This window comes from Natator depressus, chromosome 4, assembly GCF_965152275.1.
Source record: "Natator depressus isolate rNatDep1 chromosome 4, rNatDep2.hap1, whole genome shotgun sequence".
Classification (NCBI taxonomy): Eukaryota; Metazoa; Chordata; order Testudines; family Cheloniidae; genus Natator; species Natator depressus.
In genome coordinates, this window is record NC_134237.1 from 34,728,921 (window position 1) to 34,756,133 (window position 27,213).

A 27,213-nucleotide genomic window follows, 5' to 3' on the forward strand; every position below is an offset into this window, starting at 1 on the left:
CCCGTGACAGCGCAGACCCGCCCTGCCAGGCAGCGGCCGCGGCAGGCGTTGTGCTGCTGAGCGGCGCGCTAGGGGCTCGACCCTCCGCCCGTAGCGCGTGCCGGCAGAGGCGGCGGCGGCGCTGCGGGCAAGGCTGCCCCGGGGAGCAGAGGGCGCTGGTGTCGGAGGGGAATGGGCTCCATGGCGGGGCTGCTGCCGCCCGGAGACTGCGGGTGCGAAGGGGACGCGGAAGCAGCAGGAGCCCGGCACAGGCGCTGGCAGCCGGAGGAGCGGGTCAGTTTCACCTTCCCCGCCTGGGGCGCAGGGCAGGGCAGGGCAGCCGCGCCCCAGAGCCACAGGCACCAGCTGCTAACAGAGAAGGCAGCCGCTAGCCTCTTCCCCCAGCGCCTGGGGGGGGCTGTACCCGGAGCGGCGCCGTGTGGGGGGGTTGTACCCCCTGCCTAACCCTGGTGCCGGTTGGTGTCTCTCCCCCCTGCCCCCGAGCAGCAAGTGGAGCACCAGGCACAGGGCGCGGACAGACCCAGCGGGGCCACCCCATGCAGTGCTGGAGCGGGCAGGGGGCGCGGCCCCGCCCGGCCCAGGAGCACGGGGCCATGCGGCCTTCGCGCCGCCTCCTGCCCACGGTGAAGGGGGTGGGCATAGCAGGGAGCGCCCAGAAGCGGAGCGATGGCCCCGGGGCGAAGCGGGGAGCGGCTGTGCCTTGAGACCTTTCCACCGGGGCGGCTGCTCGGTGCAGGGCCGGCGAACTGGTGGGTGTGTTGGGTGCTACGATGTAGTGTAGGATACCGCTCCGCGTAGTAATGTGCTACCGGTAGCACTTACTGATACGTGTAGATTGTAAGAAATCCTATTGTACGAAATTGCTACCTGATTACTACGCAGAGCAGTATCCTACACTACACCAGGCAGCCAGGGAAGCGTAGTGCTTGGAGCAAGGGTGGCTGAGGTACCGGTGAGTGTGCTGGACCTCAGTGTGCAAGTCACCTGGCAGCCTGGTGCTTTGGTCACCTGGTCTGGAAAAGGGAGGGGATGGGTGATCTTTCTGATGAGCTGGGGCTAGTTATTCAAGGGGTTTCAAGATTTTGGTATCTCCCCTGCAAATGTATAAATTATATCAGATTCATCATTTTTTATCTCCCCATCTCAAAAAGATCTTCAGTCACTCCATCTTAAGCAGGAAAACTGCAAACAAGATTTAATGGTATCCAGCTTTAGAGTATGAATCCTTAAGAAATAGTACAGCTTTTGTATTGTGTGTAAGCCATCAAAATCAATTTTCTGTGGTTCCTGCAGCTTTGCACACAACTTCCTCAGTTAGCAATTTTGGTTCGTGTCTGGTCTGAACTGCAAGAGAAAATTGAGGAGCGACCAAATACATTAAAGACTCAAAAAGACATTACAATAATGCAAAGTGCATGAGAGGCAGTAAGAAAATTAGGTGATCTACTTGAAATTTATTCTTTAGATTGAGGCAAAAGATGATTATGAAACCACTTATTATAGCAAACTTCTTATAACAACTCAAATTGTATATTATAGGACTGCAGATTTTAATCATGTCAACAACACCCTTTTATAAAATGCAGTTACATAGTACAGTAACACTTGTTATGCCCTCTAATAATATAACTGCTTATGTGGTGAGGTGGCATTGTTTCCCCCATCCCCTTAATAAGAGAAATCAGATTTGGTAAGGAGGAATGTTTAGAATAATTATTGATATCTTCACAATGGTTCCAGTCCTGCATCAGGCTCTGCTAGTACATACGCACCTGAATGTAGCGTTCTGTGCTAATAGAATGGAGGCAATAATGACTTTAGATGTAGGTCCTGACAACAAAAAACCTTTAAAACAAAGTGTTGCACTTCAGAAAACAGTCTCACATCAATATTTGGTTGAGCTGCCGCAATTAATTAAAAGGACTTTTTAAAATGGCAGTATTGTAGCCATGTTGTCTCAGGATGTTAGAGAGACAAGGTGGGTGAGGTAATATCTTTTATCGGACCAACTTCTGTTGGTGAGACACACTTTCAATCTTACACAGAACTCTTCAGGTCTGGGAAACCTATTTAAAGCGTCATTACTAACAAGGTGGAACAGATTATAGGTGGAATAAATGGTAACTACTCACCTACCTTGTCTCTCTGATAACAATGGGGTTTATGAAAACTGAATAATTATAAGAATTTAACTAATTACTTAGTTTGTTTACGCAGGTTATGCATTTAACATCACTTAGGGAAATTCTGTATTTCACTCAACTAGCCAATAAAAACAGACTGGTTAATTTCATTTTTGTTTAGAGTTACTTTCACAGTGGGTAATCACTAGTGCCCTACCAATTCAAGGTCCATTTTGTTCAATTTCGTGACCTGGAGGTTTTCAAATCAGTCAGTTACATGTTTTCAGATGTTTACATCTGACATTTCACAGTATTGGTAACTGTGGTGGTCCCGACCCAAAAGGTGGTCAGGGGAGGGTCACAAGGCTATTGTAAGGGTGTCGTAGGGTTGCCACCCTTACTTCTGCGCTCCTGCTGGCAGAGGTGCTGCCTTCAGGGCTGGGCAGCCAGAGAGGAAGGCTGCTGGTCGGGTGCCCAGCTCTAAAGCCAGTGCCACCACAAGCAGCAGCGCAGAAGTGAGGGTAACAGAGTATGGGGGGTGGATTACCATATGTCTGGTTTTCCCAACAATCTCCTGCCCAAGGTAGGGGCTGACAGCTGGAGCCAGAGCCTCTCTACGAGGGGGCAAGGGTGACAGCTTGACCGTCCTGCAGCCACAGGTGGGTCTGACCCACTCTGGGAGCGGCCCCTGCTGGAGAAGAGGAAGCCCTGTTTCTCCCCATCCCCGGCCAGGACTAGTAGCTGGAACTCTGAGCAGGGTAGGAGCCGCCGGCTGGGCTCCAGACATCACAGGGAAGATCAGATTTCACTGTCCGTGATGTGTTTTTCACGGCTTTGAATTTGGTAGGACCCTAATAATCACATTTTACATTGTGGCAAAAGTTTGGGTTGCAAGCTCTGCAGATGATTCAGGCAAAGAACAGTGTTCATTACACATTTACAGTATTATGAATATATTTGTATTTACATAAGAATGGCCCTACTGGGTCAGACCAAAGGTCCATCTAGCCTAGTATCTTGTCTTCCGACAGTGGCCAGTGCCAGGTGCCCCAGAGGGAATGAACAGAACAGGTAATCATCAAGTTATCCATCCCCTGTCGCTCATTCCCAGCTTCTGGCAAACGGAGTCTAGGGACACCATTTCTGTCCATCCTGGCTAATATCCGTTGATGGACCTGTCCTCCATGAATGTATCTAGTTCTTTTTTGAACCCTGTTATGGTCTTGGCCTTTACAATATCCTCTGGCAAGGAGTTTCACAGGTTCACTGTGTATTGTGTGAAGAAACACTTCCTTTTATTTGTTTTAAACCTGCTGCCTGTTAATTTAATTTGGTGGTCCCTAGTTCTTGTGTTATGAGAAGGAGAAAATAAAACTTCCTTATTTACTTTCTCCACATCAGTCATGATTTTATAGACCTCTATCATATCTCCCCTTAGTCGTTTCTTTTCCAAGGTGAAAAGTCCCTATCTTATTACTCTCTCCTCATATGGAAGCCGTTCCATACCCCTAATCATTTTTGTTGCCCTTTTCTGAACCTTTTCCAATTCCAATATATCTTTTTTGAGATGGGGCGACCACATCTGCACACCATATTCAGGATGTACTGTGGATTTATATAGAGGCAAAATGATATTTTCTGTCCTATTGTCTATCCGTCTCTTAATTATTCCCAGCATTCTGTTTGCTTTTTTGACTGCCGCTGCACATTGATTGGATGTTTTCAGAGAACTGTCCACAATGACTCCAAGATCTCTTTCTTGAGTGGTAACAGCTAATTTAGACCCCATCATTTTATATGTATAGTTGGGAGTATGCTTTCCAATGTGCATTACTTTGCATTTATCAGCATTAAATTTCATCTGCCATTTTGTTGCCCAGTCACCCAGTTTTGAGAGATCCTTTTGTAGCTATTCGCAGTCTGCCTGGGTCTTAACTATCTTAAGTAATTTTGTAGCATGTGCAAATTTTGCCACCTCACTGTTTACCCCTTCTTCCGGATCATTTATGAATATGTTGAATATGACTGGTCCCAGTACAGACCGCTAGAAGACAACACTATTTACCTCTCTCTGTTTCCTATATTTTAACCAGTTACCAGTCCATGAGAGCACCTTCCCTCTTATCCCGTGGCAGCTTACTTTGCGTAAGAGCCTTTAGTGAGGGACGTTGTGAAAGGCTTTCTGAAAATCTAAGTACACTATATCCACTGGATCCCCTTGGTCTACATGTCTGGTGACCCCATCAAAGAATTCTAGTAGATTGAGGTATGATTTCCCTTTATTAAAACCATGTTGACTCTTCCTCAACAAATTATGTTCATCTATATGTCTGACAATATTGTTCTTTATTATAGTTTCAACCAGTTTGCCCGGTACCAATGTCAGGCTTACAGGCCTGTAATTGCAGGGATCACCTCTGGAGCCCTTTTTAAAAATTGGCCTCGCATTAGCTATCCTCCAGTCATCTGGTACAAAAGCTGATTTAAAATGATAGGTTACAGACTACAGTTAATAGTTCTGCAATTTCACATTTGAGTTCGTTCAGAACTCTTGGGGGAATACCATCTGGTTCTGGTGACTTATTGCTGTTTAGTTTATCAATTTGTTCCGAAACGTCCTCTAATAACAGTCTGGGACAGTTCCTCAGATCTGTCACCTAAAAAGAATGGCTCAGGTTTGGGATTCTCCCTCACATCCTCAGCCGTGAAGACCGATGCAAAGAATTCATTTAGTTTCTCCGCAATGGCCTTATCGTCCTTGAGTGCTCCTTTAGCACCTTGATTGTCCAGTGGTCCTTCCTGCTTTTGATGTACTTAAAAAAAAAAAAAAAAAAAATGCTGTTACTTTTTGAGTCTTTGGCTAGCTGTTCCTCAAATTCTTTTTTGGCCTTCCTAATTGTATTTTTACACTTCATTTGCCAGTGTTTATGCTCCTTTCTATTTTCCTCACTAGGATTTAACTTCCACCTTTTAAAGGATGCCTTTTTTCCTCTCACTGCTTCTTTTACTTTGTTGTTTAGCCAGTTGGTTTGCTCTTTTTTTAGTTCTCTTACTATGGTTTTTAAATTGGGGTATACATTTAAATTGAGCCTCCATTATGGTGTCTTTAAAAAGTTTCCATGCAGCTGCAGAAATTTCACTTTTGGCACTGAACCCTTTAATTTCTGTTTAACTAACCTCCTCATTTTTGTGTAGTTCCTCTTTCTGAAATTGAATGCTACGGTGTTGGGCCGCTGTGGTTTTTTTCCTGCCACGGGGATTTGATGTTGTGTAAAATATTTCTGCATAATCAAAATTTTGAATTTAAACTATTTGATATGTCCCTTTGTAATTGCTTTAACAATTGCCCTGTTGAAATATAAAACAACCAATAATTCATCCATGTTAGCATACAAAGCTACTTCAAACCAAGATACAATCAATATTGCTTTTTGTTGATTTTTATGAAATTTCACATAATGGAGTGGTGAGTGCACTCAATCATGATTCGTCCTTTTCATCGGTAGAAGAAGCTTGCTTGATACTTATAGAATGTGTTCTTTTCTTTTAATCTTAGCTTTAGAGACAAGTAGAAATATAGCACAACTTTGTTGAATTAAACTGACATCAGTGCACCTATCTTTTTAAAATGTTGATCACTTAGAGGGGCCAATGCTTCCTTCCCATTCTCCTGTAAAAGAGATACAAACAAAACTATGGGTGGAACTGGTGTGTGGTAGGGAGGTATACAACAGAAAGAGTAGTGGGTCCATTGCACACTTCCTCCTCCTACCCTGTAGCCTGTGGGAGGTCCTTATACAGGATACCATAGAATAGGGACAGAAAATAGAAGGAACAGACAGTGGTTGCTATACATATTATGCTTCCCTGGTACAAGAAACAAAATGCCTCTGAAGTTAGTGCTGCAGGTTCCAACATTAACAATTCCAGTGAGGAAGGAACTTCTTGCAGACTAGCAAAATAAACCACAGTGACAGAGCCAGTGGTAGAAAGCCAGTGGTAGGAGCAATGCTACCAGGAGATAGCAGAATCCCTTGCGAGAGCACTCAGGGAGATCATGTCCACATGTTTTATCAGGTGCCCGTGGCATTTCATCATGGATCCTGAGCCTAAATGATTATGGCCATGCCCTTTCTACGTGTGCAAAGCTGCCATCCTGGAGCCACTAGAAGGAGAGTGTGATGACGACAAGCACATTTGTCTGTTTAAAGCATCTCTGTCCCTCTTTTTTTATGCAGTGAGGATGATCTTCATGAAGGGACAGGAATCTTGTTAAAATGTATAGGCAGACGGGGGAGTTTTAATTGCCAGCTAAGAGAAAATACACCTTCATATTTTTTAGAAATATTTTATTCGCTCTAGAGCATGTTTTCTCATGTGTTCAAGTGCTGAACAATGAGCAAATAACAAAGCAGATGCAGCATTACAAAACGCGACAAAATCAAGGGCATCAGAGAGTTTTCAGTAAAATAATAGGAGGAAAAAAAACTTTAACAACTTAAATGTTAATAAGCCAAAGAATCAGCAATACAAATAACTATTTCATATTTTTGCAAATGAGCTAAAAATTTTCTTTGTTCAGAAGAGCTCAGCTGATTTTAAAGTGGGGTGGGCAAACTTTTTGGCCCGAGGGCCACATCTGGGTAATAGAAATTGTATGGCAGGTCATGAATGCTCATGAAATTGAGGTTGGGGTGTGGGAGGGGGTGAGGGCTCCAGCAGGGGGTGTGGGCTCTGGGGTGGGGCCAGAAATGAGGAGTTCAGGGTACAGGAGGAGGCTCCAGGCTGGGGCAGGCGGGGGTGAGGACTCCAGTTGGGGTGCGGGGGCTGGGGATGAGGGGCTTTGGATGTAGGAGTGTGCTCTGGGCTGGGACCGAGGGGTTCGGAGGGTGGGAAAGGGATCAGGGCAGGGGCTTGGGGCACGGGAGGGATAGGGGCTCTGGCTGGGGATGCAAGCTCTGGGGATGAGGGGTTTGGGGTGTAAGAGGGTGCTCTGGGCTGGGACCTAGGGGTTCAGAGGGCAGGAGGGGGATCAGGGCTGGGGCAGGGGGTTGAGGCGCAGGGGGGTGGCTCAGAGGCGTGGCTTGGGGTGCAGGCTCCAGGCACCACTTACCTCAAGCAGCTCCCGGAAGCAGCAGCATGTCCCCCTCCTCCGGCTCCTATGCAGAGGTATGGCCAGGCAGCTCTGCTGCATGCTGCCCCGTCTGCAGGCACCACCCCTGCAGCTCCCACTGGCCGTGGGAGCTGTGGGGCAGCGTGCGGAGCAGAGCCCCCTGGCTACCCATATGCATAGAAGCCGGAGGGGGGACATGCCGCTGCTTCTGGGAGCCACGCGGAGCGGCCCCTGACCCTGTGCCTAGTTGTGGAATATTGCATCAGGGAATATCTGCCCAGAATGCTTAGTTAATCTGAAAAAGCACAGAGCTGTGTGGACACAGTGACACAAGGGAAGTAGCTTAACCTAGAATAAACAAGGCAGGATGAACCCACTCTTTTACTATAGCTTTCTGCTTGTTATAGTGGAGAAACATATGAAAAATCTTTCCCATGTAGATGAGGGCTAAATGTCATATTATGTTCTGTATGTAATGTATAAGAGAAAAGATGAGGATAGCAAACAAACTTTGTATTGTTAACTAGCATAGAACTATAAATGCCTGTTACTGATAAGTTTCAGCGTAACAGCCGTGTTAGTCTGTATTCGCAAAAAGAAAAGGAGTACTTGTGGCACCTTAGAGACCTAACCAATTTATTTGAGCATAAGCTTTCGTGAGCTACAGCTCACTTCACCGGATGCATACTGTGGAAACATCTTCTGCAGTTTCCACAGTATGCATCCGATGAAGTGAGCTGTAGCTCACGAAAGCTTATGCTCAAATAAATTGGTTTAGTCTCTAAGGTGCCACAAGTACTCCTTTTCTTTTTGTTACTGATAAAAGTGTTAGATTGGCAGGCACCATGTTGGTTTATCAAAACTGAAACTAAAACCTACATTAAGAGCTGTAGATTCTAAACGTCTTTTATCATCAAACCAGAAAAATACTGCTTTGTAAAAGGGGGGAAAAAAAGTGTGTCATGCAGATTATACCAAAAGCTCTTTGTCTCTGCTCAGAGTAGTCCAGATTTAAAGTCTTCCTTCACTAAGGGTATGTCTATGCTACCCGCCGAATTGGCAGGCAGTGATCGACCCCCGAGCACTCTCCTGTCTACTCCAGTACTCCACCAGCACGAGAGGCGCGGGCGACAGGGGAGCGTCAGAAGTCGACTCACTGCAGTGAAGACACTGCGGTGAGTAGATCTAAGTATGTCGACTTCAGCTACGTTATTCACGTAGCTGAAGTTACGTAACTTACATCGATTCCCCCCCCCCCCCCCTGTGTAGACCAGGCCTAACGTATCTGGGATGAGATTCTGGCCCCATTTAAATCAATGGCAAAATTCCCATTGACCTCACTGAGACCAGGATTTTCACCCCTGGTTAAGTGTAATGAGGTGTAAGTGGCTTCTCCTTTAGCTCAGCCACATGATCACAAGCCTGAATTTCCTCAGCCATCCAGACAGATAAGCCAAAAATCTGACTTCCTCCCAAACATGGTATGTGGTGTAGATGCAAGAATTAATGTATGGCATTTTTGCACATAGAGTAGTTAACTGATCCAGGCACACACCTGTACCAAATGTAGTGTGTCATTTTTTAACAGTATTTTATTTCCAAAAGCATGTTTCTTCTTGGTGTTTTCCTTGGAGAACTTTTTTTTTTAGAGGCAGAGAGATTTCAGATTATAAACTCAGCTATTATTTGGTCAGCCTGTTTAGGTTTTGAAGCTCTGAAATTTTTAAAGAAGATTTCAACAAGCTATGCTACAAGTATTTTTCCAGTATGGAAAGAACAGAGGTTAAGTCAAAGAGGATAATTTCAGTGACTACAGATATGGCCTTTACGTTTTGCCTTTGCGTGATTAGCAGCACTGGCAACCTCTGCCTTCCAGGATATTTTATAGTTCTCTGATGTTTTAAGTTCACTCTTATCTTGCTGTCTCCAACTCACATTAACTTGACTGAGGCCAGTGTTGTGTCAGCCCACTCTTAGACGTTTCATCATTCGCAGAACTGTAGGATCAATGGACACTGATAGTTTTCCTTTCTCTACCAGAGGCAATGACCACATCATTTAAATCATAAACTACCGGAGGATCAGCGAGTTTTCAAAAGCAAATTTCTACCATTAAGAATAGAAATTGTGGTGCCTCAAGTACTGTTTCTGGTTTATTCCAGACCCAATTAAATATAAAACCTAATGGTCTCTCTATTTCATGTCTGCAGTATATGGGTTTATCTCTCTGCCCAGTTAATACTGTGTCTGGTCGGACATCTTTTAAAAGTTTTGACTGGAACATTTCCAATACACATTTTAAAGTTGTTTTTGGTTAAAGGGTCTATGGCTGAAATCCTTCAAGGGGGTCTTTCAGTCAACAGAGGACCTTGATTTCTTGGCAATTATGCACACAGAATTACAGCACTGGAAAAATGGTGAAAATGGTATGTCCTCATACATATTTTTCCACTAATTGAATGCTACTTAATTTTACAGAATTCCTACCAAAATTCTAGTGTCCTGTTCTAGTGTCCCTTAAAATGGGATTCAGCAGTGGCAGGGAAAAGGGGGAATTCACCTCACCTATTCACTAGAATTTATACAACATTACATATTGGAAACTACAGACAGTAGGTTATAGCCCAGTTTTGCTCTAAATTACATCAGTGTAACTGTAATAGTAGACAATTGTACCAGTATATCTGAGGGCAGAACTTGGCCTTTATATATTAAACAGTTTTCCAGACAGTAGTCCAGTATAGTGTTTCCCTTCTCTGAAATGTTTTTTTAATAACGCTTTTTTTTTTTTTGTCTCAAGTGCTTAAAGGGTGTTTAAATCTGGAGGGTTGTTTTGGACATACAGTATTTCAATTTACTACAGAAAAAAATGGGTAGCAGTAATTTATTATAAAAATATATAAACACCTAAGTGTGGGATGATATGTACATTTCAGTAGATTCCCAAGCATGCAGAGGGACATCTGCAAGCGGAGTGGAGGCTTCATCTGTGACTGTAATGGTCTCAAATAAGTTTGTGCTATCGCTATGAATGTCTTGGCTCCCTACTGAAGAGGCTGCCATGTATACAGTAATACAGTGCTCTGTAGCTTCCTCAACAAGGTTTCAGTGATTGTAGCCACATGTTGTTTACTGCAGTAAGTTGTTTTTTTCCCTCACAACTGAATAGCGTGCTAAGTATTAACATGTTCTGTTCACTTTTGTAGTAAACTTCTGCAGATTATAGCTTTTTCCATACACTTAAGAAGTTGTCTGTTGTTCCTTTATAATCTGAATTTGAGAATAGATCAGTGCCAGGATACATATGTGCTAAATTGTAATTCTTTCCTTTAGCTTAGAGTGCTGCTGTGTAAAGTTGACTTGATTTTAGAAGGGGACATCGCTAAAAGAAAAAATCCTGAGGTTATTAGATGCCTCAAGCATATTTGGACATGTTTAAATACAAGAAAAGGCTTCATAAAGAAAGAACCAGTGCAAAAGGGGCTGAAATCAAATATATATTTAAAATAATATGGATGGGATAAATTTCTAATGATAGCAATAGAGGCATCTTAGTATAGTTTGAAAGAGAAGGAAGATGGATCTAAAAGAAACATGGAGCACAACTTCTAAAATGGTTTTCCTTCTTGCTGTCTTAAAATTTCCTGTGTTTTGTTTTTGCCTTATTATAATGTTTTATTTGATGCAACATGATGATAAATCATAGGGTGGGGTGGGCAGGTCTAGCTTTGTGTTTTCATAAAATATTATTTTGATCTAAGTTCATTATAGTATACTATTTCACAAAGATCTGAATGCGCAGGGATTCAGACTTGTGGATAGTGTTCACTTGGTTGCTGTGCTCAGATTTCAGTTGCCATAACAACTTGAGGCAGTACTCTTAGATTTCTTTTTTTCTGTGGTTTGCATCATCGTATTTGAACTTTAGTTGCCATAACAGCTGAATACAACTTTTGCATAGCAGTTGCTTTTCTTTTCATTGTTTGTCAGTTTATTCCCTATCTCTTTCGTCAGCCTTACAAGCTTATTCTTGTTGCTTCTTGTTTCTCTTTCTATAAAAACAAGTCACTTACTGCTACTCAGATTTTATTTCTGGTTGTTCAGGCCTTTGTATCTTATTTCTTTTGAATTATATGTAAATTAAAAGCACAAATACTAAACTCTCGGTGCCTGTAACAAATTTTAAAGCACAATCTATAAAACAATCAGCAAACTTTGCAGCTAATCCAGCATAGCAAAACAAGGCTAACAAAAAGGATATTTTAAAACATAAAATAGCTCACACCCAAATATTACTAACCTAGATTCATCTCCCCTTGGCTAAAAGGCAGAGGACATAGATGAAATTTGCAGAATTCTCTAACATCAGCAAATTCTGGTTGTTTCAGACCAAGGGAAGTGAATTCCAAAGCTGAAAATCCCTAGAGTTAAGAGACCATGATCATGCTATGCGCAGAGGCAAATTATTAGATATTTTAGGACAACTTAGGTCCCTGTCCTGAAAATAGATCCACACACAGAGAGGCCAAGAATTTGAATCAACATGGACTACATTCTTGCTCTTAAAGAGTGTTCTTTCCAGGTTAGGGCTGAAGTACATTTGTGGATGATGTATGGAAAGTTACACTACTCTTGTCAGGGTTGTACCTGTTACACGGATAGATAATTTCAGTATCCAAGGCAGGCAGCACATTAATACAAAATTTATTTAAAACTTCTGCTGGCATTTTGAAGCTTATTGCTGCCGATGATGATCTTGTTGGCATGTGTTATCAAATATGGCATCAACAGGGAGGTAGTATGACTAAGATATGATGGTTTTCATAGTGTGCTCAAGTAAGTCTCTCATTTTTACAAAAACATATTCATTTTCAAAATATGAAAGATGTTTATATATTTTTACTGTGATGAATACTGGACCCAGATATCGTTCTGTGTTAATACCACAACATATGCTTTGTTGAAATTCCCTGTTTAAATTTAGAAAAGAAATCTTTAATGGATACTATTTCCAGAAATACTGGTGGTCTTGGCAATTTTCCTATACAGGAAATCTTTGCTCATTGTTTGTTCTATCATCTGCAAGCACTATTTAACTGTTCCTCATTTGCTTTCCATCTATTAGCCTTTTAATTTATATGCAGAAGAATAAATGTTCTAGGGTAGTGAACCTGGTCATTTTGCCCAAAGCAGTTTAGATATTTACTGTTTTTCTGCCCAGTATTCTATTGCCTGAATATCAAAATCTGTATTGTTACTTAGACCTGCACGGCCAGAGGCACTAATCATCAGTTTTTGAGGCTGCGGGCTGCATTCTGCCATCAATCTGCATGTTAAACTTCAGTGAAAGTCAGTGGGAGTTGTGCATGTGAGTACTTTGTAGGGTATGTTCCTGTGGCTGGGGAACAGCAAGATTGGTTTTATAAAGTATTTTGAGTGAATAGGATGCCAAACTTTCATAAAAGCCAACATTTGTTGAAAGGTTACTACATTTCCTGTATGATGCTCCGTGCTAACTTAATGATAGAAGAGGGAGGAAAATAGGAAAAGCAAAAATATCCTTGCTGGTTAACTCTGAGCCAAATCCTGTTGTGTTTAACCAAGTAAAATAATAAGTAGTAGTAGTAGTAATAATATTTTATTATTTTGATGTTGTTATTATTCAAAGTTATGTTTGGAAACAGGTTGAAATCCTGACCTTCCCCACAGCAGTGGAAAGCTTAAAAAACAGCAGAATTGCTCTGGTTTGAGAACATACATCATTAGTAAGCCGAGTGCCCATGTATGGCAACCTTGTATGCCACGGAGCAGAATTCAGTGGAGGCAGTCTTCAGGAATGCAGGCAGAGGCTATATGTAGGTAGCCCAAGCAATTGTCAAAGGGGTAACTGTGGCAAATGGGATCACAATCTAGCCAAACCACCATCTTGACCTATCTAGCAGATTACTCTGAGTGCCTGGAAAGTTGAATATTCTGCTCTTCCTTTTGTTGTATTAGCAGCTACATATCCAGCAAACATCCGTTACATTTGTGCTCAGGATTCTGTTTCCCAGCCTTGATTGTTGTGTTGCTCTGAATACGTAGCCTGGTTACCTAATTTGGGTCCTTCCATGGGAGGTGAAGGTGCTCATGATTGATTCCTTCATGAATATCCCTGACATCAGCTTTCGTAATCTGTTTTCTCATATTTTTGGTCAGATTTACACTTAAGAACTTCATTTTACCTTGTATTTTCTAGAGACCCTGCTTTGTCACATCTTTAGAGCTTCCTGTGTTTAATGTTTTATCATTCAAAAAATTCTGTTGAGTATTTTTCAGCAAATAACTATAAAGCTAAAAAGTCAAGATTCATAGCATTTTTTTGACATTAAAGTATGCATGCCATCAGCCATACACACTGCTTCTTGATGTGAAAATAACCCTTAGTGAGATAAAATTAGTAGCTGGGTTATGTTAAGGCTAGAAGCTGCAGGAAAAATTTGTGGCCTTGCTTGGTTTTGGTTTTTTTAATTTTTATTTTGCCATTTATTGGTGGTAACCTTTTTTTTTTTCTTGTGCCTATTAGACATTTATTATTAAATGTCAATTCAGATTTAAATCCAAAGCTTTTTTTTTTTTTTCACATTTAAGGTGAATGTGGTGATAATCTTAAGTGTGCTATTCTTTCCATTATTTCTTTCTTTTGGTAACTTTGTGCATGTGACTTGTCCTTATTTATGGCTTATGCCATGTCTTGACAGTTGAATCAGCTGTTCTGGAGATAGTGCTTCTTGTTTGTAATCTGACAAGAGCTTTTGTTTCTGGTGGAAATAAGGATAGCTCAGTGGTTTGAGCATTGCCCTGCTAAACCCAGGGTTGTGAGTTCAGTCTTTGAGGGGGCCTTTTAGGGATCTGGGGCAGAAATTGGGGATTGGTCCTGCTTTGAGCAGGGGGTTGGACTAGATGACCTCCTGAGGTCCCTTCCAACCCTGATATTCTATGATTCTAATGTTTATCCCATTACTTACTGGCAGCTCCCCACCCTGCCCCTTTTTTTAAACTCCCTCTCTCCTTTCTCTTCCCTCCTCCACAACCCCTAGTTCTAAGTTTTGCATTTCCTCCCTAACCTTAAAAATACAGTGGTTTTAAATTGGCAAAAGTTTATGGGAATCTTACATTTTCTCACACCACTATGTTTTTAGACATTCCCCCACTGAGGGAATTCACAGTTCTGCTACTGCTCCTTCAGACGGTGCTGATGTTGTACTAACAAGAAGAGAAAAGTGAAACTGATAGCATTCTAGTCAGTTCAACTCTTGTGGGACAATCACTCTGTGATGAGATTTTTTTTTTCTTTTTAAATAACCCATCTTTCTGAAATCTGAGCACACAAAAGTGCACTTGAAATCTCTTAAAGCATGAAAAATCTTGGGATATTTTTGTTTTGATTTGTTTTGAAATACTCCAATAACTAAAAAATGGCTGAGTTGAGTTTTATTTCACAGACTTTAAGGCCATAAAGGACTATTATAATCACCTAGTCTGGCTTGCAGAACACAGGCCATTGAATTTCACCCAGTAATTCCTGCACCAAGCTCAATAATTTATGGTTTTTCCCCATACAAAGTCATTTTTAAACGAAGAACAGACATGGTAGAGGTTGGACCAAATCGTGTTTCTTCAGAAACTTACATGTCTGAAAACAAGGACTTTTACTAAAACTGTAATACCAACCATAATCATTGCTGCAATGCTCTAATTAAGTTAGTTATCTTAATTCATCTGATTTCTCTTCTGTTCATTGTTGACGCCCTCTAGCAAACTTGATTTGTAGATAACAGAAAGTGAAAAATGAAAGCCCCTCTATATTAACGTACTCCACCCTGCAATGTGCAGTAGAAAGAACTAAGTTCCTGAGCTTGAAAAGTTGTTATATTTCCTATATGTCCAATTCTGCCATCCTTATTTATGAGTTCGTGCATTACTTTGCAAGTAGTACCGTTGAAACTCCCCGTGACTTAATATTATAGGCTGCACCTATAATAACTTCAGTAGCAACAGAGGTCACGCAGCACCTTACAGAATTGGGTCTTGGAAAAGAGATATTTGCAAACAACGTTTTTAGCCTTAGATTTATACAGTAATCTGTTTTAAATTATTTAGAAGTAAAAGTTCAAAGCTAAATTTCCTCAATCTTGTTTTAATGTTGCTTGAATCATATTATTTCATTGTGGGATTTTTATACCTAAGTTTTATTTGGGAGTTTATCATGTTTTAATGTGCTATAATGGGATCTAATGTATAATATTGACTTTTTAAGTGGCTAAAATGATGATTATCATTGGGTCCCTATTCAGGATTAGATGGTGGGGAGAGAGACCATTTTAGTTAGAAACAGTGCATTGCCTACTAACAGTATGTAAACCACAAAGTTGTCATGTGCTTTCCTGAAAATAGACAACAGGCAGTCTTGTAAGTCTGTGAATGGCATGGCAAACTTGCCACAAGTAAAATGTAGTGAGACTTCAAATTATTTTTTATACTGAGCGGATACAAAAATGTATGGACATTCTAGCTTGAAAAGCAAGCACATTTGTGACACCAAGGTTAAGTGTTCTGATTTAATCATTGTACGATCATCACCTACCTGTACTAGTCTTTATGTAAAGCAATTTCAGAATAGCTAATTAGATAAGGAAGATTTTCAAAAGTGCCTTAGTGATTTAGCAGCAAATGACCTATTGTAAATCAGTGGGATTTGTGCTAAACCCCTTCAAAGCAGTTTACATCAAAGTGCACAAGGGAACTTTTAGTATTTGGTGGCAGGGTCTACGTGGACACTTAGTGCATGGCAACCTCATGTGGTGTAGATTTACACCTCAGCTTGCCACGAACTAATAGTTCGTTTAGACAAGCCCACAGCCTCTTAAGTGCCTACATCACTTTTGAAAGTGGGACTTAAGCTCCTAAACCATATAGGTGCTTTTGAAAATTTTATGCAGGCTGTTTTAATACAGTTGATCGCTGCCACCACATTAGATTAATAGCTGTAGAGAGCACAACGCGAAAGGTTATACTAATTCTTCAGAAGCGTTTGACAGACCTTACCTGGATTACTGGGTATGCCAATATAAGAAAATTTCCTAAAATATTTTAACAGCATGTTTTTATAGTGGTGTTCTGTTCCCTAGAGATAAGCAACTGCAAAAATAAATCATAGACTGAGCTGATGGTGATGTCTATAGTTAAGATCCTGTTTTAAAACTTGACACAGAAATATACAGGTTTTAGGAGAAAGAGTGTTATCTACTGGTGAAAATGTAATTGTGAAGCTCAGTTACTCGCAATAAACCGCTTTTTTAAGTGATTAAATGCTGAAGCAAGGTGAGTATATTCTACCACCATGAACATTGTTTCTACAATAAAAGACAAAAGATGGTTCAATAAACTGCAATGTACAACTTGGTTTTCTTAGTTGGTTCTTTGTTGGTGCTTTCTCTGACTTTCCATTGACATTACTTTGGGGATTGGATTCAGGTCAGTAAAGCTCTAATCCTCGAAAGACTCACGCATATTCTTAACTTTATGTATTCTGAATAGTTGCACTGAAGTTAAGCACTGAAGTTAGTATCTGGGTATTCAGGCAAAAGAAGTAGTGGAGGATGCAGATCCAATGATGGATATCCTCACCCCCTCTGGACCGGCACATATTTTGCTCTACCCCTCATAAAGGCCATTGCTGACACCACAAAAACCTTGTGGCAGATCCCGGCTTCATTGCCCCCTATGCCTACGCGAAATGAAAGATGCTTTTTTGTGCCGTCCAGGTGCTATGAGCACTTGTATACCCATCCTCCACCAGATTCCTTGGTCGTGGACGCTGCTAACCAACATTAACACCAGGGCTATTAAGGTCCCTCCCCAAAGAATTGGGAGGCAAAACGACTCGACCTTTTTGGTAGAAACGTCTACTCCACTGGCGGCTTGCAGCTCCGCATTTCTAATCAGCAGGCCATTGTGAGCAGGTACTGCTACAATACATGCGGGGCAATGGCAAAGTTTGCAGAGCTGCTGCTGCTGCAGGACTCCCTTGCTGAATTCTCGGCCCTTGTGGAGGAGGGCAAGCTCATTTCCCGAGCTTCATTGCAGGCTGCTTTGGATGGGGCTGATGCAGCCACTCGGGTGATGTCTACCGGGATTGCCATGAAAAGGCGCTCCTGGCTCCAGGTATCAGGTCTGCCAAATGAGGTCCAGCAAACCATTCAGGAGCTACCCTGTGAGGGTGTGACTCTGTTTTCAAAAAGATGGATAAAAGACTACATAGCCTAAAAGACTCAAGACCCACTTTCAAATCGCTGGGCCTCGACACCCACACCATGCAGTGGAGGCATTTTAGGCTGCAACCTCCTCCACGGTTTTACCAACCGCAGAACCGGCAGGACAGCTCAAGAAGGAGAAACAGGAGCAGCAGGAAGAGGCCGCACACATATTCGGGCCAGGGCTCTGGCTCATCTGAACCTTCAACTGGCCAGAAGCAGGCCTTTTGAAGGTGCAAATGAGGGCGGCACACCAGAACTTGGACTGGATCCAAACCGCCTTACCTTCTCGTCCCTACTATCCCCTTTCTACGCTGCGTGGGCCCGTATCACATCAGACCGCTGGCTGCTCCACTCGGTAGAAAGGGGATACTCCCTCCAATTCTCTGTCCTCCCACCCTTCCACCCCCCCTTTCCCATCCCTCTTCAGGGACCCTTCTCATGAGCAACTCCTCATACAGGAGGTGCATTCGCTCCTATCGCTAGGAGAAGTGGAAGAGGTTCCTCAGGAGCTGAAGGGCAAGGGCATCTATTCCCAGTATTTCCTCATACCAAAAAGCGGGCTCAGGCCCATCCGAGAGCTCAACAAGTTCATGAGGAAACTGAAGTTCCGCCTGGTCTCTTTGGCCTCCATCATCCTTCCTTGGATCCAGGGGACTGGTATGCCGCCCTCGACTTGAAGGACATGTACTTTCATATAGCAATTCCACTGTCCCACAGAAGGTATGTCAGATTTGTGGTGAGCAACAAACACTACCCAGTTCACAGTCCTCCCGTTCGGCCTGTCAGCGGCGGCTTGTGTGTTTACCAAGTGCATAGCAGTCATGGCCACATTCCTACGCAGACGCCAGGTACGGGTGTTCCCGTACCTCAATGACTGGCCACTCCAGGGCTCAAGTGGAGGCACAAGTCGACATCATAAGAATGACGTTTGATGAACTGGGCCTTATCCTGAACATGGGGAAATTGACTCTGTCCCCTGTTCAGTGGAAAGAGTTCATGGGGCGGTGCTGGACTTGACACACACGAGGGCATACCTCCTGGAAGCGAGGTTCTTGGGCTCTGGGCAACATCATTCGAAGTGTCAGGCAGTTTCCTACCACCACAGCAAGGAATTGCCTGAAACTTCTAGGACACATTGCCTCTTGTACCTATGTGGTGCAACACGCCAGACTCAGACTCTGGCCTCTCCAATCGTGGCTAGCCTTAGTGTATTGGCCGGCTCAGGACAGTTTGGACAGGGTCATGCCTCTGCCTTGCCTGGTCCTCGATTCCCTCCTGTGGGTTGAGCCACCACTGGTAGTGTATGCAGGGGTCCCTTCACTTGTCCTCAGCTGTCCCTCTGGCTAGTGACGAACACGTCAGCCTTGGGCTGGGGAGCACATCTGGGAGACCTCAGGACACAGGGCCTCTAGTCTCAGGTGGAACTCACTCTCCACATCAATATCGGAGAGCTGAGAGCGGTGCATCTGGCATGCCAGACTTTCCAAGCCCACTTGACAGGGAGCTGATAGACAACACCATGGCAATGTTCTACATCAACAAATGGGTGCACGCTCCTCTCCCCTGTGCCAGGAAGCCCTCACACTGTGGGACTTTTGTGTAGCTCATTCGATACATCTGCAAGCATCGTACCTCCTAGGAGTACAGAATGAGTTGGCGGACTGTCTCAGCAGGTCTTTTCGCAGCCACGAGTGGTCCCTACGCCCAGGCGTCACAAACTCCATCTTCCAATGTTGGGGCTTTCCCCAGATGGACCTGTTTGCCTCGCCATGCAATGCAACAGGAAGTGCCAACAGTTTTGCTCCTTCCTGAATCACAGCCCGGGCACCATCACAGACACTTTCCTCCTCCTCCACTGGGGAGGCCATCTCTTATATGCATTCCTGCCCATCCCTCTCATTCACAAGGTGCTCCTCAAGATATGGAGGGAAGAGGCTTCAGTGATATTGATAGCTCCAGCCTGTCCCCACCAACACTGGTACACAAATCTCCTGGAAATGTCCGTGGAAGCCCCAGTTACCTTGCCGCTCCTCCTGGATTTGATAACTCGGGATCACGGCTGTCTCCAGCACCCAAACCTCGAGTTGTTGCACCTCACAGCGTGGAAGCTCCATGGCTGAGCCCCACAGAGTTCTCCTTCTCAGACCCAGTTAAACAGTCATCCTTGGTGGTAGGAAACCCTCCACCAGGGCTACCTACCTTGCCAAGTGGAAGAGATTCTCAATCTGGTTGGCACAGCATCACCCATCCCCGACACTCACCTCTATTCCACTCATACTAGACTCCTTTCTCCATCTCAAGCAGCAGGGACTGTCCATGTCGTCAGTAAGGGTTCACTTGTCCCCCATCTCTGCCTTCCATCCAAGCTAAGAGGGCCGGTCGGTGTTTGCCAACCCTATGGTCAGCCGTTTTCTGAAAGGTCTCGGCAGGCTACATCCGCACGTTCGGCAACCAACCCCAACCCGGGACCTCAATCCGGTCCTTTCCAAATTGATGGGTACGCCCTTTGAACCGCTGGCGACGTATTCCCTGCTTTACCTGTCATGCAAGGTGGCATTTCTGGTGGCGATAACCTCAGCCAGGAGGGTGTCTGAGCTCAAGGCCTTAACATGAGAGCCTCCTTACACCGTGTTCTATAAGGACAAGGTTCAGCTCAAGCCACATCCAGCTTTTTTCCCAAAGGTGGTCTCCCAGTTTCACATCAACCAGGACATCTTCCTCCCACTGTTTTATCCTAAGCCACGCTTGAATGCAGAGAGCAGAGGCTTCATTCATTGGATGTCCGCAGAAATCTAACCTTTTACGTTGAAAGAACGTTTAGGAAGTACATTCAACTGTTTGTGGCTGTGGCAGACGGGATGAAAGATCTTCCAGTGTCCTCCCAACAAATTTCCTCGTGGATCACATCCTGCATCCGTGAATGCTATAACCTGGCAGAGTTGCCTGCCCCTCTGCTCGCAGCGCACTCCACTAGGGTGCAAGCTTCTTTAGCCGCATTCCCAGCGCAAGTCCCGACCCAGAAAATATACAGAGCAGCGACATGTTCCTCCATACATACTTTCACCGCGCATTATGTGATTACCCAGCAGGCCAAAGATGATGTGGCCTTCGGTAGAGCAGTGCTCCAGTTAGTGGACAGCTCCGACTTCCTTGTAACTGTTCTTCAAGATGTGGTGTTCATGTCATTCCAATACTCACCCACCTACCCCTCTGTCGGAGTAGCTGGCAAGAAGGAACTGAGGGGCTGGCGGGTCGGTCGGGCCCGGACCAACCCGACGAGGAAAAGTCTTCCGGCTGCCATGCACACACACACACCTGGTTGGAATGGACATGAACAACACATCTCGAAGAACGACAGTTACGAGAAGATGAGTAACCATTGTTTTTTCTCTCTTTTGAAAACATTGTTATATTATGGCAGCACTCACAAAGGCCCGGCCTGATTCAGCAAGGTACTTAAAGACATGCCTAACTTTAACCGTGTGAATAGTCTCATGGAAATCAATCGTGAATAAGGGTCTAAAACAGTGACAGATAATGCTAAGTGTTTGAAAGTTCATTTTTGAACAAAGATCATATACGCTCACTAACACTGCAGTCCGACAATTTACGTAACTTTATGCTGCTTAGTATTCTAGTTAAATTCAATGGGACTACTTATGAATAAATTTAAGCTTTATTTAGTAATATTTCTTTAGCAGTCTGAAGTATCATAACCAATTGTTGGAGTTTTATATTAACAGTATTCCCACTGTAGCTCCACTGGTAAAGAAAGTACTTGGCAAGAATATGGAATGATTATGCAGCATTAGTGAAGAAAAATGTGCCGTCTATATTTTATGGCTGGTAATCTGTTTTCAGTTTCACTTGTTTTTTGATACTCTGCTGAAGCAAAATTGCTCATCTCAAAAGTCTTCGAAGCACATTTTCAAATTCTAATTTTAACTCAGATCTGTACAGAGACTAGTTTAGAAATATGTTGAATTACTGAGGAGAGCCCTACATTATTTCTCTTTATTAGATTTTTTCGGTCCAAGGAAAAGATTACTAACATGCTAACTGCTTTAGCAGCTTTCCCCTAGATGAAGAATCTCATTTTTGAAAGTTACTTTATAATCTGCCACAGATATTACAGTATCAGAAAAATGGGTGACATTTATTCTGCCATATTAAACATGCCGTACAATGAAGGCTTTTGTTCTAGTTTTAATGTGCTTCAGTATCTATTTTACCTCAGAGATTCAGGAATACAAGATTGTTTTGTTTGTATCAGTGCTTAAGAAGTGGGGAATGAAGTAAATGCCTTCATTTAAAAAACATTTCTAGAAGAGACTTTTAAAATTTTGTAATATAGGCTATTACAGAATAATAGAATATTGTATTTATTCATTGTTCTGATGTAATAAAATGTATGTGATTTTGCTGGCTTCAACCTTTCAGAGTAAAGTAATATGAGAGAGGCAAGGACTCCAGGCTTTCCCACCAATGGCCTGGGACTAATTCATGTCACATGTATAAGACAAAAGTAAAACTCCAGGCGGTCCTGAACTAAGTTGGATATGTGCGTCTCCATCAAAAATCTGACAGTACTCTGTAGTGTTAATCTATGTTATGGGGAAGAATTCAAATCCATAAATTCAGGGGTGAACTATTAGTGTTTTCAGTTGTTTCCTCCAGGCTATCAAAATTTGTTCAGTCCTCCTTGTGGAGATTGAAGATAGTTCAGAACTGTTGGCCTGATGAGGTGATGGCTCACTTAAGGGTCTTGCTGAAGGTTTTGCCTTTGTCCGAAAGGCCAACTGAGCATGGTGTAGCCTGGATCTTGGCTGCTACCCTCCCGTAGTGCAAGTATCAGGGAAGTCATTGCATTGCTTGTGGTATTGAACAAACCCCATGGGATGTGGCCCTATCCCATTTTGCGCTGGCCAGCTGTCCAAGACCAGTGTTGGGACAGAAGATGCTGTTTCTCCAGGAAGGTGTAGGAGTTACTCCTACAGGCACTCCCAGAAGTATTCTGTCTGCATCAGCATTGCACATGGAAAGTGTCTCCAGCCACGTGTGCGGTGTCTTTCCATGCATGCTCACTGTGATCCCTGGAGCTGCAATATCGCCCTTTAGTGTAAAGCACTTGCACTTATGGGAATTCAGCGTTTTAAAATTATAGGTTATCAGATTCTGTAATGGGGACCAGATCCCACTATCAGTTACCCAGGTAGTGTCCATCAGGCAGCCAATTACTATCTGCTGTACCCACAGGAAATAGGTGGACTTCTACCCTTAGGTATAATTGAAGCTGTGGTTAGAAATTAGCTTTTGAATATAAATCCAGACTTGACACAGTACTCCCTCTTCCATAAACTTTGCTTTATGATGAACACTTAATAACTATAATTAGGGTTTACATCCAGCCTGTTGGAAATATTGATTTGTTGACTAAAATATTGATGAGTAGCTTCATCTACGCTGTGATAGCTACTGATGGAAGCATCAGAAAAGGCATGTGCCTGAGCTACTTTATCGTCTTGAAAGTGTGCTTATTGAACATGAAATTCACCCCTCTTCACTCAAATCCCAACTATTTAGGTTTTGCGCAATCAATTCCATGGAGCTGCCCCAGCTCTGCAGCCGCTGTTCCAACCCATGTGATAGAATAGTGACTTCTGCTCCTCTGTGTCTCTTGTACAATGATGTTTGTACCACTGGATTTGCATACGTGAAGATCTGCATAAGTGAAGATCCAGTTGCCCCCTTCCAATCTGTCCCATTTGGAGCTAGTGTGGAGCCCCCTTTAATGGTGCAAAGGTTCCCTGGTACCACTGCTTCACCTGTGATTTTCCTCAACCCCTACTGCGGCCTACCACTACCTCTGGAAATAGTGGGAGGTTTCCACAACTTCTTGCACCATGTATTCACACTAGTATGAATTTCAGCATTCCCTGTTGCTAGCCTAGCCCATTGTCTTCCCTGGCCATCTTTCAATAATAAAAATCCCTTCAGTTTCTTTGTCTTGTGCAAAATACCTAATGGTTTGTAGTCTGCTAGTAGAGGTTATTCATGCAGGTTCAGTGGTTCTAAAGTCTTACTGGAAATGACTTTTTCAATGAATCCACTGTATTCACTCTTGACTATGTTAAAATATGTGACTCATATCAGGTATTGAATTTAATGAGTTCCTTTTTACATCTACTTTTTGGTATATTTTATTTGATTTTTTTTTCTAATTCTTGAAAGTAGAAACAGCTGAGATGTTTGTAAATTGTAAGACACAGACAATAATAACAGTATTGTATATAGAAAAGGAGTACTTGTGGCACCTTAGAGACTAACAAATTTATTTGAGCATAAGCTTTCGTGAGCTACAGCTGAATGCATCCGATGAAGTGAGCTGTAGCTCACGAAAGCTTATGCTCAAATAAATTTGTTAGTCTCTAAGGTGCCACAAGTACTCCTTTTCTTTTTGCGAATACAGACTAACATGGCTGCTACTCTGAAAAGTATCGTATATATATTCTATATGTCCAAACTATTTCCTGCTTTTGTTTTCTGTCTACAGATCCAGCAAGAACAAAGAAACCACACTGTAGAGCCTGTTATAGATGACTATAAAAAGATGGGGACTCTCTTTGGTGAACTAAACAAAAGCCTTATCAGCATGGGCTTCACAAGGATGTATTTTGGAGAACGGATTGTGGAACCTGTAATAGTCATATTCTTCTGGGTTATGCTTTGGTTCCTTGGCTTACAAGCTCTTGGACTAGTTGCTGTTTTGTGCCTTGTCATTATATACGTGCAACAGTAGAGTATCGTGAATGGCCTGCTGGATAACATATTACAACCGTGGCACCTTTCAGTGGATTTATGTGTTTAAGCAAACAGTGGCATATTAAAAGCTGCAATTTTCCAAATCATGCTACACATTACATTTGTGAGACTAAAATTTACATACTCATTTTAAAGGAAGTCATCAGTCCTAGCACATATCCAAAGGGAATGAAAAGGATATGCTCTCAATAATGGTACTGTCCAAAGTAACTTACTCTTTCAAAGGCCTTGTCTACACAGTACGTTAGTACACAGCAAGCCAGGGTGTGAATCTACTGTCAAATACTAACTTGGTGTGGACAAGCCCTGAGTGAGGGTATGTGAGCCACTGCACCCTTGAGGGCTCCGTCCTAGGTTGTCTTTTTATTAAATGTGGTATAAAAACACCTCCATCCAAATGGGGTCAGCCTCTCTTCTATGGTGTGGCTGATATTTTGAAATGACAGGTTCTTGTATAATGGAAATTCCTCTCTGTTTTGAAGAGTACAAATAACCATGAGTTTTATGTTCTGTTATTTTTACATTGTTCTCCTGTAAGCTTTTTGAAAGCTGGACCCTGAAATCTGTTAACTAAATAAAAATGTGTTCTTCCACTGGCTTGCGCGTGTGTACACACACATTAGTTACTGTAATGCCAGGCCTACATTAGAAAAGGTTTGTCAGTCTAGCTATACTGACATAACTATCCCAGCTTATACTGGCAAAAAAGCACTGTTGCCAGTATAACTGTATCTACCCTAAGGCTTTTGCCAATATATAATTATGAGAAAAGAATCACACCCCTAACTGACTCTGCTGTGCTGGCAAAGTTTCTAGCGTAGACTAGGCCTAGGTCTACTCATGTGTGCTTGGCTTTGGCCATTAATGACTTTTTTAAATATCAGAACAGTTCTCTTAGAAGAAATAATTTGGGGACTTTTCAAATAAATATAAATCCCCACCCCTGCAACTACTATTCCAGCTAATGTGCTTGAATACTGACCACAGCCCCTCTACACCTCATGTACAGGAGGGTTGAATTACTAGTATTAAATGTGAATCTATCAACTTTGATGGTGATTCTGGTTTACTGCAGTCTGGGCCCAGTCCTAACTTAGATGCAAGTTTTGCTTGTACAAGCACAGCAGACCCAGGCCCTAATGTAAGATATAAGCAATTACACAAGTAAGATAAGTATAGATAGATTTCAACTGCAGTCTTACTCAGGAATTTTTGGTGTTTGATTTGGAAATATACCATCTAGAGACGCATGTTGTAAGCTGAAATATCAGAGAATAAGGTATAATATTGTATAGAGTTTTAAAATAAATCTGTAAAATCCACTTTGGTAATGTAGGATCCAATCCTGGGAAGTGCTGAGGAGAGGAAAGGCCAGAGAAAATCTTCACTTAATAGGCTAAAAATTTAGCACCTCTCAAAACATTGTATTTATTTTAAATACAGAATTGACCCTATCCATATGCATTTTTTCATTATTACATTTGTTTAAATAAAGCAGTTTACAATTTAAGATATAAGCTTTTGAAATGCTACTTTACTTTACTTTTGTTTTTGCAAACATTTTTGGATTGACAGACCTTAACATGTGTAGTTTTAGTTATTCACAAACTATGGGCTTCATCTAAAGACCATTGAACACAATGAAAACAATCTCTATTGCCCCAATCCTTTAGTTAATTGAGTCCTTAGGAATATTGGAGTCCATGGCCTGCACACATTGATCCAGTTGCAGGACCTGTGGAGCCATTCCTTGTAAACTTTTACAACCATTGAAACCAATTACTGTTTGTGGTTTTAAGCACTAAGGCCCCAATCCTGCAACATTTCATGTATATGTTTACCTCTGTAAGTAGCCCCACTGCATTAATGAGACTGTTTGCATGTGAGAAGTTAAGCTCAGCTGTAAGTGTGTGTTGACTGGGCCCAGGTTAAAGAATATATCAGTCTGTACATGAGTAAAATAAGTATACTGATGACATAGGAATACTGTACATCATATTCTCATATATACTTTACTCAAACATTGCTGGAAATCTGGATTTCCAAAAGCTAAGTATGAATACAATTTGAATGTAATGGAAGGAGCTCTGGACCCACAAGTGCCTAAGGATAAACATTTAAAAATCCTTTAAAAAATAATATATACATAGTATGTTTGTGTATTGTTTATATATAGTTGTGGTTTTGTGTGTGTATCTATATATGTATATATGGGCTGTATTACAAAATGTGCTTATTTTTTACATGTCATGTCTTTTTCCTCCCATACAAGTTATTGTTCAGAGCATTTCATCTGAACCCTTTTGCCTTGTAGGGAAAAGATCAATGTCTTGTAGGATATTCCCTGTTGCTGAGACTGTGTGTGCACAGACTGTGTGTTGTGATGCAGAATACACTAATTTTTCTGAAGTGAAAGGAAACCTTCCATTGTTTTGGAATTTAAGGAATAGCTGGCCAAAACTGGGGCTGCTTGATCACAGGCACAGAAATGAAGTAGGGAAGACAGTCTAGTTATCTGCATATAATTTGTTGTCTGTGCATAGTAATGATCACAAACAATATGCATATAATCATCCCAGTAGCTCTCCTTCCCACACGTCATGTAACACACATTCATAAAAAGGTGGTTCTTTCCTTTTGAACTAAAATCAAGTATAGTGTCAGCTATGTCTGTCCTCTTTTGAAGGATACTATATCCTGCCCTACAAGTCTTTCATACCCGCATTTTATGACCCTTAAAAAAAAATAAAAAAACTCCCTCTATTATTGAAACTTAACGTGGAATAGATGGAGATGGACAAATCTATCATTTGGACGCCTCTCTCCCTCCCTTTTCCTCTTTAAACACCCCCCTCCC

At 42.3% G+C, this 27,213-nt stretch overlaps 1 protein-coding gene across 2 annotated transcripts; it reads left to right on the forward strand.

Moving 5' to 3' along the window:
- On the forward strand, window positions 1-27,213 carry FAM241A (family with sequence similarity 241 member A). 2 transcript variants are annotated; one of them, XR_012639254.1, is made up of 3 exons: window positions 1-273; window positions 4,217-4,389; window positions 24,088-24,215. XR_012639254.1 is itself a non-coding variant. In XM_074950751.1 (2 exons), the coding sequence occupies exons 1-2, from the start codon at window positions 172-174 to the stop codon at window positions 24,331-24,333; spliced, it is 348 nt and encodes a 115-aa protein (XP_074806852.1). In that variant the 5' UTR covers window positions 1-171; the 3' UTR covers window positions 24,334-27,213. The 2 variants fall into 2 exon arrangements, 1 of the variants encoding a protein (XP_074806852.1); XM_074950751.1 differs by lacking the exon at window positions 4,217-4,389 and having other exon boundaries at window positions 24,088-27,213.

Excerpts from the sequence above, each read along its gene's own strand:
- FAM241A (XM_074950751.1), top strand. The coding sequence starts at position 172 with ATGGGCTCCATGGCGGGGCTGCTGCCGCCCGGAGACTGCGGGTGCGAA. Across the intron at positions 274-24,087 it reads GCTGGCAGCCGGAGGAGCGG|ATCCAGCAAGAACAAAGAAA; the intron begins GTCAGTTTCACC and ends TTCTGTCTACAG.